Source organism: Octopus sinensis, linkage group LG8, assembly GCF_006345805.1.
Source record: "Octopus sinensis linkage group LG8, ASM634580v1, whole genome shotgun sequence".
NCBI lineage: Eukaryota > Metazoa > Mollusca > Cephalopoda > Octopoda > Octopodidae > Octopus > Octopus sinensis.
Genome location: NC_043004.1, coordinates 88,805,085 through 88,822,584, shown reverse-complemented (window position 1 = coordinate 88,822,584; position 17,500 = coordinate 88,805,085). Strand labels below are relative to the sequence as shown.

At 37.9% G+C, this 17,500-nt stretch overlaps 1 protein-coding gene across 1 annotated transcript in view; it reads right to left on the bottom strand.

Moving 5' to 3' along the window:
• Positions 1 to 17,500, bottom strand: part of LOC115214976 (gamma-aminobutyric acid receptor alpha-like) — a 679,148-nt gene that overhangs the window by 113,683 nt on the left and 547,965 nt on the right. The window contains exon 8 of the mRNA XM_029784076.2: positions 8,798 to 8,880. Coding sequence (XP_029639936.1) covers positions 8,798 to 8,880 — 83 coding nt within the window. The remainder of the gene's footprint in view (positions 1 to 8,797; positions 8,881 to 17,500) is intronic.

The window sequence follows — 17,500 nt, the reverse complement described above, 5'->3', positions numbered from 1 at the left end:
TGATGATCTCTGAGGGGATGCCGTCTTTTCCCGGAGCCTTATTTCTTGCTAGGGAGTCAACAGCCTTGGTGAGCTCTGCTACGGTTGGCGGACTGTCAAGTTCGCACATGACTGGCAAGATCTTGACACTCTCGACTGCAGCCTCAGCCACTGTAGTCTCCCGTGAGTAGAGATCCTGGTAGTGCCCCACCCATCTATCCATTTGCTTGCCTTGATCCCTGATGAGATCTCCAGTAGTTGATTTCAGAGGGGCTGACTTGGTTGCGGATGGACCGAGGGCCTTCTTCAAACCGGCATACATCCCACGGGTGTCGCCCCTGTCAGCAGCTGACTGGATACTCTGACAGATTTCCTGCCAATACCTATTTGCACAGCGTCTGGCTGTCAGTTGGGTTTTATTTCGTGCCTTTCTGAGTTCTTCGAGTGACTTTGTAGAAGAGTCACTCTTGTATTGCACCAGAGCTGCACGCTTTGTTTCGATAACTAGCTCCAGCTCTGAGAGCCCAGCATTGAACCAATCTGGGTTTTGCCTTTCTCTCATGCCGAAAGTATCCATTGATGTCGTATACAAGGCCTCCCTGATATAGTCCCACCTACTTTCAGCAGAGGAGGTTGGGCAGCTACTGAGGGCAACCTTGATAGAAGCAGCAAAACATTTTCGCAGTGTAGGGTCCGAGGTTCTGGCGGTGTTGATGCGTGGTCGGCCCACTTTCTTGGAGCGATGGACTTTTTTAGGCAGAATCCTCACGTGATTGCAAAGGGAGCTTCTTAACCCACAGAGTGATGTCTGCGACTATGAAGGATGATATGCATTGGAATTAATTTCACTACATTTATAGAATGGCTTAAACTTAGGTTTTCAAGGGAACGAAACGTTGGTTCTATGTACGGCTTCAGATCCACATAGATTCAGGTTCAATATTTCTGCGTGGCATCATAGGCAAGCGTCTACTGCTATCGTTCCAGAACCACCAATGCCTTTTGAGTAAATCTGGTTGATGAAAACTGTGTGGAAATCAGATGCCTTTTGGAGAGGGATTTGTGGATCACATCAAGCCCGGTTTTTTGACTAGTATTTTATTTCATCGACCCTAAAGAGATGAAAGGAAAAACCGACTTCTGCGGGATTTGAACTCAGAGCATAAAGAACCGGAACAAATGTAGCAAAGCATTTTTACCAAGCTAATATCTAATATATATTTCTTTATTGCCCACAAGGGGCTAAACATAGAGGGGATAAACAAGGAAAGACAAACGGATTAAGTCGATTCATCGACCCCAGTGCGAAACTGGTACTTTATTTATCAACTCTGAAAAGGATGAAAGGCAAAGTCGACCTCAGCAGAATTTGAACTCAGAACGTAGAGACGGACGAAATTCCGCTAAGTATTTTGTCCGGCGTGCTAACAACTCTGCTAAGCTTGCCGGTTTAAGGACGCGTATAATAATAGACAAAATGTGCATTCGTAATCAGTGGCATCTACTTTTCAATATCGTTAGGATGGATGTCAATATTGACTGACACCAAATGCAACCGAATCAGACTTTGTTATTAATCCTTCTATGTATAATAAAAAGAGATATATTAACACCTATTCCTGTTAATAAAATAATATAAAAATACTGTCCTGTAGCCTGTTTAATCGACTGTAACCTTTCGTCTTATAGCAGAGTTAGAAATTTATAATCTATTATATAAAATCCGTTCTATCTGTGTGTGTGTGTGTGTCTTCTAGGATCTCCGGCATCCTCCATCCGATTGCGCTCAAATTTTATATGTAGATACCGTCGGTATCAGGGCGTGTATAAGTCTTGAAAAACTTACAAAAATCGATTCCAGGTGTGAATGCGATCGATAAAGCCGTTTTTGTCCTGCTTTTCTTCCCTCAACCTGTACATAACTGCACCTTCCATTTTTTATTGTTTTTGTACTGCTTAAAGGCACGTTTCTTTCTGCCAAGCTTACTGTTTAAACCATGTTTGTGTTCTCCCAGTCAACAGTATTATCATTACTGGTACTTCAAACTCTTCAGTTGCATATTTGTGTGAATAAAATCGTTTTTCTTTGGAATAGAAAAAAGTCTATCTTTATTTCTTCTTTTGCTGGTGTCTCAAATTTAGATTAAATCAGTGTTTCTTAAAGGGGAGGCCAATTGGATGGCCGGGCAAGTTGTTTTGAGAAAATTTGGTTTAAATGTTTGACAACTCAGCACCGTCCATTGAACTGGGGGAGTTTTGCTCGTGAAATAATAAAGGTGTTGAGCTGACAGACGGGTCCGAGTACCTTGCAGTACTTAGTTACATCATGTTCTGAACTGAAAAGTTTGACAACAAATCTTAATACAGTTACCTGGAGTTACTTTAATAAACTCTAATCCGTCTTAACAATTTATGGTCTTGAGCCAGTGCTAGAATCTAATGTTTATCAGAAATAATGAATATTTAATTGACGTAGAAATATTTATTATGTTAGATAGAACCGTGAAATGACATGTTAAAGCAAGATTAGTGTAATTATATCAGAATATAAATTCGATGCACTCGGTTATCAAAAGCGGTGATAGTGTTGTTTTAAAGATAGAGGCAAGAATTAGATCGGGTTGAGACGAGTGAGCATGGTTAGATGAATGCTGGCGAATTAGTGAGGCTGTCTGGATATTGAACTTGTGTTGGAGGCGGTACGTTTTGGCACTGGAGGCAAACGCTTACACACGCACACTGACACATATTATATATATATATACGCAGAAATATTCACATACAGATTGATATAGATAGATAGAGACGGAGAGAGAGAGAGAAATGGGGTGAGAGAAAAAGATTAAACATACAAACATAATTAGATGCTCACAGAGAGAGATAAAGAGAGACAAAGAGAGAGAAAATGAAAGAAAAAATGAGAGAATATGAGAGAGAGAACAAAAGAGAATGAGAGAGTATGAGAGAAGAGTGATGGGGCGTATGAGAGAAAGAGAGAGAGAGAGAGAGAGAGAGAGAGAGGCATATTATACATTCATGCAGACGTAACTAAACAGTCACACATAAACAGAAACAGAGAGAAGGAGAGAGAGAGAGAAAGAGATAAAGAGAGACAAAGAGAGAGAAAATGAAAGAAAAAATGAGAGAGAACGAAAGAGAATGAGAGAGTATGAGAGGAGAGTGATGGGGCGTATGAGAGGAAGAGAGAGAGAGAGAGAGAGAGAGAGAGAGAGAGAGAGAGAGAGAGAGAGAGAGAGAGAGAGAGAGAAAGGCATATTCTACACTCATGCAGACGTAACTAAACAGTCACACAGAAACAGAAACAGAGAGAGGGAGAGAGAGAGGGAGAAAGAGATAAAGAGAGAGAAAGAAAGAGAAAAGGAAAAAATGAGAGAAAAGGAGACAGAGAGAACAAAAGACAATGAGAGCGTATGAGAGGAGAGTGATGGGACGTATGTGTGTGAGAGAGAGAGAAGGAGAGAGAGAAGGAGAGAGACAAAGAGAGAGAGAGAGAGAATATTACACTTTCATGCTGACGTAACTAAACAGTTATACAGAAAAAGAGAGAGGGAATGTGTGTGTGTGTGTGTGTGTGAGAGAGAGAGAGAAAGAGAGAAATAGTGAAAGAGAGAGAGAGGTGGTGGAGGGAGGACTAGGAAAATATGAAGACGTCTGTTTGATGTCGCTTATTTGTCCTCTCTGATTCGATGCTGTTGAATCATCAGCGTCAAAGAAGCGATATCCAATAACGTACGACAGTCATAACTGCCTCTCCAAGAAACGGCTGAAATATTCTGGAATGCACCTTGTATATACAACCATTCGTCTGTATTTTTTATGTGTAAACTGGGGTGTCACATGTGTTATTCCTAACCGCTATATTTATGTGTGAGGATGGGATTAGGGTGTTGCGGCTTGAATTTAAGCAAGAGCTACGACAGGTCGTAAATACTGAGAGTGAGCTATGACAGGTCGTAAATATTGAGAGTGAGCTATTTTCAAGATTTTCCTGAAATCTTTCAGCATGTACGTTTGTATTCGTCACAATAAATATGTCATCAACATAGCTGGTGTATATAATTGTGTAGATAATTGCGGTTCTGTTTGGGAATAAGTTTATTTTTCATTTTAGCCGTGGAGAATGCTGCGAAAGGACAGCAACGTGCCATTGCAACTCATTATAATACAGTACACGAAATAAAATTAGACGGACAAGCATTTGTTGACAGCCTTCGTAGAATTTGATGCTGTTTTCGTTAGTAGATCATTGATTGTGTTTGTGCTTCGGCAATCCAGATAAATACACCAGCGTTTGTGAGTTGTAATCTAATATACTTCGAGATACATACAGTAATACCGCACTTTTTACGAGGAACCGCTTTACGAAACCCCAAATCTACGAGTTTTTACGAGTATTATTTTCTGTTTATGAGTTTTCGCTTTACGAGCGTTCTCTGGGAGCGAATTAACTCGTATACCGAGGCATTACAGTACGCTTCCGCGCGATACACACACTGCTTGTATAGCTGTTATATATCCCTCATTAATTGATTAAATCCTACTAGATATTGACAGTAAACTAACCTATGATCGGCAAACGGGAAAGCAAGCCCTGTACGTGGTCGCTCGACTCACAAGAAATAGCAGAAATATTAATTTCCTTAATATTGCCTTGAGAAAAAAAAGGTAAAGAAAAAATTGTAGTCCTAATGTAGTCTGTGCTATACGATGTCTGAAAACAAATAGGGGTTTCTCACAGCTGGTCACAACAACAACAAATATAATAACAGCAACGATGACAATGTCAGATTAACCAAAGAAATGTACACCTGATAAGCAAAAATAATCCTTTCTACTATGGGCACACGGCCAAGATTTTGTGGGGAGGGGAATAGTCGACCACAACGACCCCAGTTCTCGACTGCTACTTAATTTATCGACCCAGAAAATATGAAAGGCAAAGTTGATCTCGGCGGAATTTGATCTCAGAATTTAACGACTGGCGAAACACCTATTTTTTTACTACCCACAAGGGGCTAAACACAGAGTACAAACAAGGATAGACAAAGGGATTAAGTCGATTATATCGACCCCAGTGCGTAACTGGTACTTATTTAATCGACCCCGAAAGGATGAAAGGCAAAGTCGACCTCAGCGGAATTTGAACTCAGAACGCAGCGGCGGACGAAATACGGTTACGCATTTCGCCCGGCGTGCTAACGTTTCTGCCAGTTCGTCGCCTTAAACACTAACTAAATATATTAAGCGTTCTTTGTAGCTTTGCATATTGTGAATATCTAAGAAATCCTTAGTAATTAACTCTGAGATTCTCAAGTAATTAAGATTCAGTGAATATTATTAACATGAAAAAGAAACAACTTTCTGAAACATGCTTTCATTCTTTAATTTACAGAATTTAAAACTTAGCTAACAGCTTGTCAATTTCTAATGTAACTTCTCAATTTCCAGTTCTATTAGCGTTTCGTCACTTCTATATTACACAAGATACTTATAAATAGACAGAGACAAGAACGGTTCAGTGCCTTGTTCCAAAGAACGAACTTCACCAATAAACTGACGATGGCCATCGGGGTGAAAGGTCAACACCTTACTCACTAAACCATATCGTCTCTTTTTGACTTTGTCCAGAGCTTACGATAAAGATATCGATTTATCAACTCAATAAAAGAGACTTTCATGTGCCACATTTAATGATTATATACATATAAGCTAAGATTTCTTAATTTGTTTTGATAAATTTATTTCCAATATCTAATTAAGAAGCTTATTCGATTTCTTCTCGAATATTCTTTGCTATTCAATAAATTTCTATCAGCATTTTGTTGTAAATATTGTATGATCTATCTTTGAAATTTCTTTATACCTACATCTAAAAAAATATTTCTATATTTCTTATTGATGAAAGAATCTCCATAAAGAGCACTGTAAAAAAAGAATTAAAGAGAGGAAATATATGAAATATATAAGAAATATATGAAGATTTACTGATGCCTTCAGTTTCAATTTTCTTAGAATACAATCTCAAAATTGAATGAAAGCTAATGAAAATTCTGTTTACTTCTAAAGGGTTTAAAATGATTCTTTTCGAGATGTTTAAATGTACTTAGAACGAATATTATCATATCGGAGTAAATCTATTAGATACGTAAATATAGTGTTACAAAATAACTTCTGGCACGCACACATACGTCACGTGTCCATGTATAGACTTTCACAAAGGTATTTATATATTTTTACACGCGAACACACACACACACACACACACACACACACACACACACACACACGTACACATATAGATACATGTACATAGATTCGTAGCGCAAGCATATATCCGCTTAGACATATATAAAAGAAAGAGATATTTATGAATAAATTTTACTACATCTATTAGGTACTTTTGTCTCCTATTTACAAATTATATCGGATTATGTATGCGTGTATTATATGTTGCACGTATGTGCGTGTATGCAAACATCATATATGTCTGCATCCATACACACATCTCTCTCTTTTCTCTCTGTGTCTTACTCTCTCTCTTATCCCCTCCCCATCTCTCTCTCTATATGTATATATATATATACATACACACACATGCATACATATATATATGTATATATATATATATATATAATATATATATATATATATAATATATATATATATGTGTGTGTGTGTGGGTGTGCGTGTGTGTGTGTGTGTGTGTGTGTGTGTATGTGTGCGTATTAAAGCACAATACGGCAGAATGGTTCAGAAGTTCAGTACGCAACCACGAGGTCACAGGTTCAATCCATCTGTGAGCCGTCTTGGGATAATATAATTTTCTATAGCTTCGAGACGACCCATACCTTGTGAGTTAATCTGAGCAACCGGAAACTGTATAGAAGCCTGCAGAGTGAATTGTACGTATAATTCTAACGGTAAACACCTTGACACTTGTGTCACGCTAATTCTACCAGGGAATCATGTTAAGGGACCACGTATCTGTGGAATACTCAACCACCAATACGTCCATTCAAGGGCAGGTAATTCAGTTGCGCAAATCCTCCTCGTCGAACAACGACGAAGATCCACCGCCATACATTCGTGCATAAAATGTATCGTACACATAAAGGCTCTGTGGTTAAGAAGCTCGCTTTGCAATCATATAGTTTTGAGTTCAGTCCCTCGCGGCGCTTTGAGCAAGTATCCTATACTATAGCCTTGCTATGACTAATGCCTTGTAAGAGCGTTTGTTTGATAGAAACTGTGAGGAAGCCCGTCCTACATCTTTTTCGATTTATGCGTGTGCTTGCGTCTGTGATTATTAACTACTCATCCCAGCGCTTGACCACCGGTGTTGGTTTGATCACGTCCCCATAACTTAGCAGTTCAGTAAGCGAGATCCACAGAATGAGAACTAGATTTAAACTTAAGTTTAAGTACTGGGGTCGATTTCTTCGACAGAATCTTTCAAGACATTACCCCAGCATGGCCACAGTTCAATGGTCTGAAACAAGAAAGAGATAAATGAATATGTATCCAATTGTATTTATGTGTGATTACGTAGATACTTTTCTTGCACATTATTTACATTATTTACATTTGACGGATATTTGTTCTCATCTTGTTTGTTGTTAACGCAACATTTCGGCTGATATACGCTTCATCAGGTGTCTTGAGTAAATTTCGAACCTGATTGGTAAATTATACAGTAATATGACTGATTAAAAAGAAAACTGAAATGCCTTGTCCGAAGAAACAATGTACTACCCTCTCCAGGAACTGAACCAGCGCTCCCACGATGCTCAGTCTAAGATCCTAACAACAAGGTTGGAGGGTATATCTGCCGAAACGTTGTGTTAACAACGAACAAGATGACGACAAATATCCGTCAAATGTAAATAATGTAAATAATTCTTCGTCTGTTAAATATAGAACTATATTATTTTTCTTGTTTTCAACACACTGAGAATATTACAGTACAAGGTATATGCCCATTTTGGATTGATGGCGCCCATCACTTTTTAAAGGGCTTCTGAGATTGGCGGGAGGAAGTTTTTCATGGACCAGAAACCCAGCCTGAATTCTCGTAACAAGGCAGATTCCACTTAAGGTGCTCAGAGACCGGATGGAGGTATTAAATCGGGTGGTGGATTAGGTCTGCTACCCGAGAACAGAAATTGTCCCTCCGACCAGCTTACACATTGTTCTTATCTACCAAATTTCATTCATAATTAGAAGGCCTTTGTCCAATGTGCTATGCAATGGGATCGAACCTGAAATAGTGTAGTTGCGAAGTGAACTTTTTAACTACACGGTTGTGTCAGCTTCGTAGTATCAACTAAATAAATGAAGCTTTTCTAAAAAAAAATAATAATAAATAAAGGAATTGAAACTTTTGCAAAACTTCTTGCTCTTGGGAGGAATTACGATGATGTGACGGCTACTTGAAGACAAAAAACAAAAAAGAGAAAAAACTAAATGTACAGAGAGAAGAGAGAGAGATGGTGGTGGGGGAAGGGGAGAAAGAGATAAGAGAGAAAGAGAACTGGGAAAAAAGAGTTAAGGAAGTTGAAATGAGATGAACACGATAGAATATATATTAAAGAAGAGACAAGAAAAACGACGCCGAGGTAAAAAAAACAAGGAAGATAAAATAGAAAGCTGTGAACACGAATATTATCATAATTCTGTGCAATAAATAAATCTGTATTACTTTTTATTTCTGTACGTCTTGTAGTTTGGTAAGTTTTTATATGAAATGGTAGACATTTTTATAACATTTGGCGGAAGTTGAAACAGGTAACATACTTACAGCTGCCTAACTCAAGTGGACATTGCTGTGTATCCATTGGGAAGTTTTCCAGATGCATCTTACAGCTTGCACGGACAGTTAATCTGAAAGAGACAGGTTGAGATTTCAGAAAGAATAGAAGGTAATTCTAAAGGTAACACCTATTTCCTATATATACATGTGTGTGTGTGCGTGTGTGTGCGTGCGTGTGTGTGCATGTGTGTCTGTGTATCTGTATATATATATAATATAATATTATATTATATTATTTTATATTATATTATATTATATCATATATATATATAAAACATTAATAATCATTTCTACTGGAAGCATAATGCCTCAAATTTGTGGAGAGGGGACTAGTCGATTACATTGACAGTGTTTCACTGGTACTTATTTTATCGACCCCGAAAGGATGAGAGGCAAAATCGTCTCGGCGGAATTTGAACTCAGAACAAAACGACGGGCAAAATACCTATTTCTTTACTACCCACAAGGGGCTTAAAAACAGAGGGGACAAACAAGGACAGACAAACGGATTAAGTCGATTATATCGACCCCAGTGCGTAACTGGTACTTATTTAATAGACCTCAAAAGGATGAAAGGCAAAGTCGACCTCGGCGGAATTTGAACTCAGAACAAAGCGACGGGCGAAATACCACTAAGCATTTCGCCCGGCGTACTAACTATTCTGCCAGCTCGCCACCTTATATATAACATTAATAAACCTTTCTACCATAGGCACAAGACCTGAAATTGGAGGAGAGAGGTAGTCGATTACATCGACCTCAGTACTCAACTGGTACTTGATTTATCGACCCCGAAAGGATAAAAGGCAGAGTCAACCACGGCAAAATTTGAACTCAGAACATAGCGACGGGCGAAATACCACTAAGCATTTCGCCCGGCGTGCTAACGTTTCTGCCAGCTCGCCGCCTTTATATAACATTATTAATGATAAGGAGAATAGAGATTTTTCACATCCATAATTTTATCTAACAGTTATTTACTGCATATTTTCTGGAACTACACGTGTTTCAAATGCAGCGACTGCCCACTGTTGGATATGCAATCTAGTATTATGGTCGGTGGATTTTCGTCAGAGTCCTTCACCCTAGACCGTTTCAAAGTAAAACTGAAGGAACTATAAAAATAACGTGTAAGAAATGATATATTAGACAATACGATGTTTTCTCGCATATATAAAAACATGGGATATTCAAGTCACGTCTCAATTTAACCTTTGCATATTATTGGTACCATTTATGTACTTATCCATGTATAACGAAAAACAAAGAACGACTGTAATGTACTAGATACAGTATGCTGCATAGTCCCACACATTCCCTAATAATACGTGGCCTTGTTGTTGGGGTCTCAGACTGAGCATCGTGTGAGTGTTGGTTCAGTTCATGGAGAGGGCGGTACATTGTTTCTTCGGACAAGGCATTTAATTTTCTTTTTAATCAATCACATTACGGTATAATTTAGCAACGGAAGCAGTATTTGTAACGAATACCGGTCTGTAAGAATCGTATTGTGAAAACGCTAAACGTCTAAAAGAGGTACTTTCTCGAGGCGAATACTGCAGTGTATGGCGTTATTACAGTTCGTCCATGTTAACTCGGATGTGCAGATCGATCATAGGGAAATCAGAGGGAAAGGGTTGCATTCGTGTGCGTGACAAATGAGGAAAAAAAACCCCAAAACTCTTTTATTTTTATACTTATTCTCACTTTATATAAATACAAAAACTATAATTGTTAGTCTCTCGCACAATGAAATTTATATTTTCATTATCGGAAAGTGCCTAAAACTTTTTTGCATCCGGTGTGAGCGTAAATTCATTTGAGATATCCGCATTGTACAAATGTACATCGATTGATGATGTTCGCTGTTCTCAAATGAAACATCACTTGATGCTGACCGTTTAAGGGTTGATAAATCGCATTACTATCTAAACTGGAGCTAATCCTTGGATCTGACGAAATGATTTCTAACGTAGGTATAAGCTCTGAAATTTGGTGAATTGATATAGCGGTTATATCCCCCTCAGTACTTTATTTCATTGCTGATGAAAGAGAAAGTCAAACCTGGCAGGAATAGAATCTTATGTAAATAGTCTTAGCTGTTAGATGCTCTACAGTTTCAGTTAATCTTCCTCCCTTGTCTTATGTAATATATTAATCCATTATCTATTTTATCAATCTAATTAAACATATCTATAATTTCTCTCAAATCTGCTGTTACTGTGTCTGTCTATAGATTTTATACCCCCCACACAAAAACACGTTGCAGGTTATTACGAACCAATGAGAATTTGAGTCTCCGTATGATCGATCGCACCCCAAGGGGTAGTAGTTACATCTCCCTTAAATTAAACGATACCGTCATAAAAACGAAATCGATATTGGGTCGTATGGTACTACATGCATTGTTTAGAACCAGGTTTCTCAATGAATACGATTTGGCACCCCGCCCAAGTGGAAATGGAATTTTTAGGGGCGGAAAGGGAAGAATATTTTACTGAAGTAAAACGTAGGTTATCAATCTTTTCAAACACTTTTCAGGGTATGTATTATGCTGACGATGACGTTGAAGGGCGCTGACCCTTATGAAAAGAAGTGGGAGAGGGCCGTTGTTCATTCTTAAGACTATTCCACTTTTTCCTTGACCTCTTAGAACCATAAGGCTGGTTACCCGGTTTCTATGGAATGTAAGTGATTGAAATGACACTACTGCTCCCTAACGGGTCCATTGCAGAGCACAAGGCCAGCAATTTTGAGAGGATTCCTTGACTAGTATTTTATCAAACTGGAAATGATGACAAGCTAAGTCGATTAGATCGACCCCAGTGCTCAACTGGTACTTATTTTGTCGACCCCAAAAGAATGAAATTGATCTCAGCGGGACTTGAGCCTAGAATGTAAAAAGTCAGAAGAAATGTCGCTCAACATTTTGTGCTATGTGCTAACGGTTCCGCCATCACGCCGCCTTTCTAAACATTGTTAGGTAGACAATAATCAGTTCTTATGTAATTAAACATAGTTGTGGATGTTAATTTTCATGTCATTATTTATTATCAACCATTTCTTTTTCTGTTCTGCTGCTTCTTGATTTTAGCGTTTGTCCCTTATTTTATGTGTAAAGACTCTTTTGTCTCTTTTTAATTACTTAATTAAACCCTTCAGTTCGTAATCGTGCAGCTTAACAATAAAACTGAGTCTTGAATGTTTGCTCTTGTATATGATTAAACAAATTAAAATTGAATACAAACAGATCTATAAATGTAATTTTCCTTTGAAAATACAGCATGATTTCTGGCTAAAGACGCATCATTGACCTAGTTCTCTAGAGTGAGGCAACTTTATCATAAATCCGAGCTGTACTTCTAAATGATAAAATGAACTCCTTTTACATTCTGAGTTCAAATGCTGCCGGCCTCAGCTTTGGATTTCGATAAAAAATAAGTTCCAGTATAGTACTGAGGTTAATTTAATCAAGTACGTCCTCGCCTCGAATGTGTGGTCTAATGATTATATTAGACATCCTTATTTTTTTTGTGTGCAGTTTTAGAGGTTTTAGATACGAAAATATCGTATTAAATTTGTTTTGATTAAAATGTAGTTTGGTGTTCAACACGATTGTGAAAAAAATGGCAACTTGTATAACTGGCACCGTAACAAAATAGAAATCCCACTTGTTAAGTCTATCTGTTACTTTGATAGTTCTTGTTAAAGAGTGTGTCAGAAAGACAAAAATTGTGCGTTTAGTGTGAGAAGATCCATATACTGATTCCACAACTTAATTAATGAGATATCTAACCTTTTTTCAGATTTCGCGTATTTTTAGACACCTTATCGCCGTCACATTTATATTGTAATTGCATAATGATAATATACGAGACTCTTTAAGAAAAGCATTCTGTCAATACCATGTGAAAACTGTTTTAGAGTTTTACTAAAAAACTTCTCAATAATACCCCATAACCCCCACCAAAAAAATGTTTTTTCTAAAATGAGGTTTTAAAATATCAAGTCTTCAGATAATTTGAAAAGGAATAGCACGAATAAAACTAAGACTGACAAAGAAAATGAAAACCATTTTTAAGCAGCATCGTAACTCAGGCTTATGCATAAAAGAAGAAAAAAAATTGATGAAACCCTTATAGTTTTCCTTCCTGTGAGATTGCAAAAATCGTTGCAAAAAAACCAAAAAAAAAAAAACCGAAATGGTTGTCGTCATACAATCATTGTAAAGGTCATAAAACCTGTATGAAAAAAACTTATTTGAAATGTCATGCATGGAGATCCTTCAGATCTTTTTTTAAATGCTTGCTATTAAGCATCGATTCAAATTGGAGAGAAATTTTTGAAATACCTGGAAATATTGAAGAGCAGCGAGTTGACAGTTTGCAAAAAATAAGATATTTCCCAGTTCAGCTTGATGAGCCCGCCATTGTTGATAACAAGGCCCTTGTCATGGCGTATGGACGTTATTTTAATGATGGTTGTAAATCGAAAGAAGGTATATTATTTGTAAAATGCCTAGCGCCTTACACTACTAGACAAACTATATTGCCTTGAAAAAGGGGCAACCCTTTATTGGGAAGCAGGCCGCTTGAGTTATGACTCATCATCAGGCGGGCCACACTACTCAAAGATGTGAAAGTATTTTTTCGTTAGGCAGGCTTATCATAAATTCCCGTGGGCCGCAGGTTACCTATGATTGTTTTAAAATTTTGAATTGACGAATATAAAGTTCTATTACAAAATTTGATATCGATTTCCACGGATGGTGCTGTTTGAATGTTTAGAAGGCATAAAAGCCTCACAGAAAGTTTTAAAAAGCATATATCCTGATGTCACTGAGAAAATACATGGTATTGTTTACGGACGCAAACTTGTAACAAAACAAATAAGTTAAGTTCTACATTATTCGCTTTGTATAGTTATCAAAACTATCAATGAAATATCACACCACAAATACGATTGCTTATTCATGAAGTTTTGTTCTGATAATAATGAACAGTATGTGGAGCTTCTTGTTTTACACACGGAAGTCAAATAGTTCGCTCTTCAAAGGAAATTGCTTAGTAAGATTTATAAGCCCTTTTGATACCATCGTTCGAGAGGGAAGGGGACGGAAATATTGTTAAGAAGTAAGGAAACGAAAATAACATTTATTATCTAGCTCGGATATTTCAAAAGCTTAAGATGAGATCTCTTTTTACATCAAGGGAAATTCGTTATATTGATTGATTGATTGTAAAACTGTATTGAAAACATTTACTGAAAAAACAAAAACAAAAACAAACAAAAAAGCTGCATTGAAAATATTTACTGAAAAATTGGAAAATGTTTGAACATTTTAAAAAAGAAAACAGAAAAAGACGGCAACCATATTTAACGGCTTGTCTGAGTTGGCAGAAATTTGTGTGTGTTGTTTTAATTTTTACTTTTAACAAAAGGGATTTGAAAAAGAAAAAAATTCTGGACGCTTATCATAGCTAAAAACTGACAGAAGATTCTTTGCTTTTTATTCCTTTCAAGTAAAACCAAGGATGAAGTAAATCCATTTTAAATTGTGATGTTGGATCAACTGAAGAAGTAATTCGAGAAGAAATAATTGAATTACGATGCAGCGAAGAACACAAAAATACATTTATGGTAATGCAGCAAAGATTTAACTCTGATCTTTAAAACACTGCATGTAATATATTATATCCAGGATTACGGACCGGAATCATCATCATCATCATCACCACCACCACCACCACCACCACCATCATCATCATCATCATCATCATCATTACCACCACCACCACCACCACCACCACCACCACCACCACCACCACCACCACCACCACCACCACCATCAACATCATCATCATCATCCTCACCGTCGTATTCGTGGTGGTGGTGGTGGTGGTGGTCGCCATCGTCGCCGCTGCCGTCGTCGTCGTCGTCGTCATGGTCTTCATTTTTAAAGTACACTTTCCAATGTTTGCATCGGTTAGAAAGAATTCATCCAAGCAGATTTTCCTACAGCCTGATCTCATTTCTGGCACTATCCGTCGACCGTTTCGAAGTAAATAATATTTCACCACGATCAGGCATGTTTTTTACGGAAGATCGGAAATGAACGACACCGCTTGCATGGCAATGACACTCATTTACAAATAACATGATGTATCAAGCCAGGAAAACATAAACACAAGCACATACATACTCATATTCATTCCACGCAATAGGCATCTTTTTAGTTTCCATTAACCAAATCCACTCACAAGGCTTTAGTCGACTCGGAGACTTGCCCAATGTTCTATGCAGTGGGACCGAACCTAGTACCATGCAGTTAGGAAGCGAATTTCTTAACCACACAGTCATGGTTAAAATAATGGTCTGTTTCCTAGCATCATACATAAATTAAAACTAGGCTTAATTCAGCGAGTAAATTTCAAATGATTGAATAAATGCAAAAGAAGAGACCTAAGAATTAAACTCAGCAATGTTGGACTGAAAATTGTATATTTAGAAGAAAAAACATTAATCTCAAGGATTTCATTAAATAAAAATTTTGCATATTTTTCGGAAGTTAGGAACAGATTGAAATTAGAGTTGACGAAAATATCTTCAAAGGCGTGTTGGTTAAAAGTTTGTTTAGAACCACTGGTCTCTAAAAAAGACGTCATGATCACGGCTGGAACGTCTTTTATTAAGGTTTTGTTTAAAACCCAGGTCAGTTTAATCAGAGCTGATTCAAGCAAGGAAAAAATATAAGCAACAGTCGATGTTAGTACTGCATCTGTCAGAAAAATATTTATTTCTTTATTGCCCACAGGGGGCTAAACACAGAGGGGACAAACAAAGGGTTGAAATCGATTACATCAACCCCAGTACGTAACTGGTACTTGTTTAATCGACCCCGAAAGGATGAAAAACAAAGTTGACCTCGGTGGAATTTGAACTCACAACATAACGGTAGACAAAATACCGCTAAGTATTTCGCCCGGTGTGCTAACGATTCTGCCAGCTCGTCGCCTTTCTGTCGTGAAAACATTAATTATAAATAGTAAGTTGGTGAGCTGGCAGGACCGTTAGCCCGCCGGCAAAACTGCTTAATGGGGTTACGTCCGCCTTTACTATCTGGAGTCGATAAAATAAATGCCAGTTGAGCATTAGGGTCTATGTAATCGATTTCCTCCTACCATCCAAATCGTTGGCTTTATGCCAAAGTTTGAAACCAATAATGATATTAAAAAGTGACAATTAAGTAATACCCGCTCCCTCGGAATTGCTGGCCTTGTGCCAAAATTTGAAACCAATATTAATTTTTAGCATTAGCGTAAATCCTTCTCAATTTACTGCCGATTTTGAAAACGGTAGTAACTGATTATGTTAAACACAATATTTGAACGGTATGTATTTTAACAACCTCAGAAAATTGTAAAGTAATGTTTGACCGTTACCATTCCGGAATATAAAGTTGACTAGGATTTGAACTAAGAACACAAAAGACAAGAGCTATATACAGCAAATTCGTTTTGTGTCAATGTTCCAATGGGTGCCTCAGCTAGTGGTAGTAGTGGAACCCCGTCGTTCGACGACGAGGACTCAGTTCTTCAGGCACCAGTATTAATATGTTTGTAGTTGAGTATTCCATACATACATGCACCCTACATGTAATTCTCAGGTAGAACCAACGCGACACAGAATGTATCAAAACCGTGTCTTTGAAATTGTGGGTATAATCTACCCCGACGAGCTTCTGCACAGTTTCCTTCTACCCATTGTAATTCACAAGGTATGGGTCGGATAGTGGGTATAGAAAAATGATATTTGTCCAAAATGCCACTCACTACGAAGTTAACTTCTTTACCATTCGTCCACACTATGCCTACATCTCAACTCTCAAAGATATATTATTAAAATGGCCCAAAGGGGGCGAGCTGGCAGAAACGTTAGCACGCCGGGTGAAATGCCTCGCGGTATTTCGTCTGCCGTTACGTTCCGAGTTCAAATCCCGCCGAAGTCGACTTTGCCGTTCATCCTTTCGGGGTCGATTAAATAAGTACCAGTTACGCACTGGGGTCGATATAATCGACTTAATCCGTTTGTCTATCCTTGTTTGTCCCTTCTGTGTTTAGCCCCTTGTGAGTAGTAAAGAAATAGGTATTTCGTGTCTTCACGTTCTGAGTTCAAATTCCGCTGAGGTCGACTTTGCCTTTCATCCTTTTGGGGTCGATAAATTAAGTACCAGTTACACACTGGGGTCGATGTAATCGGCTAGCCCCCTCCCCAAAATTTCTGGCCTTGTGCCTATAGTAGAAATAATTTTTAAAATGGCTCCTGGCGGTGATCTGGTAGAATCGTTATATGTCGGATAAAATGCTTAGCGGATTTTTTCTGGCTTTACGTTCTGCTGACTTTGTCTTTTGTCTTTTCGGGGGTACCAGTTATTCACTGGGTCGTTGTAATCGACTAGCCCCGTCCCCCAAATTCTCATCTTTGTACCTATCGCAGAAAGGAGTCATGTAGTTAGGAAGCAAGCTTCTTAACAAACAGCCATGCCTAACCTGAAAAGCATTGAACTTGTCCAATTGGTGAGATGACAGAATCCATAGATCGATGGCTAAAATGATCGACAATATACAATAGACAATTTCATATGTTTTCAGTTGAAATCCCAAACTAAAAGAAAATTTGCTCCTCCTGCCT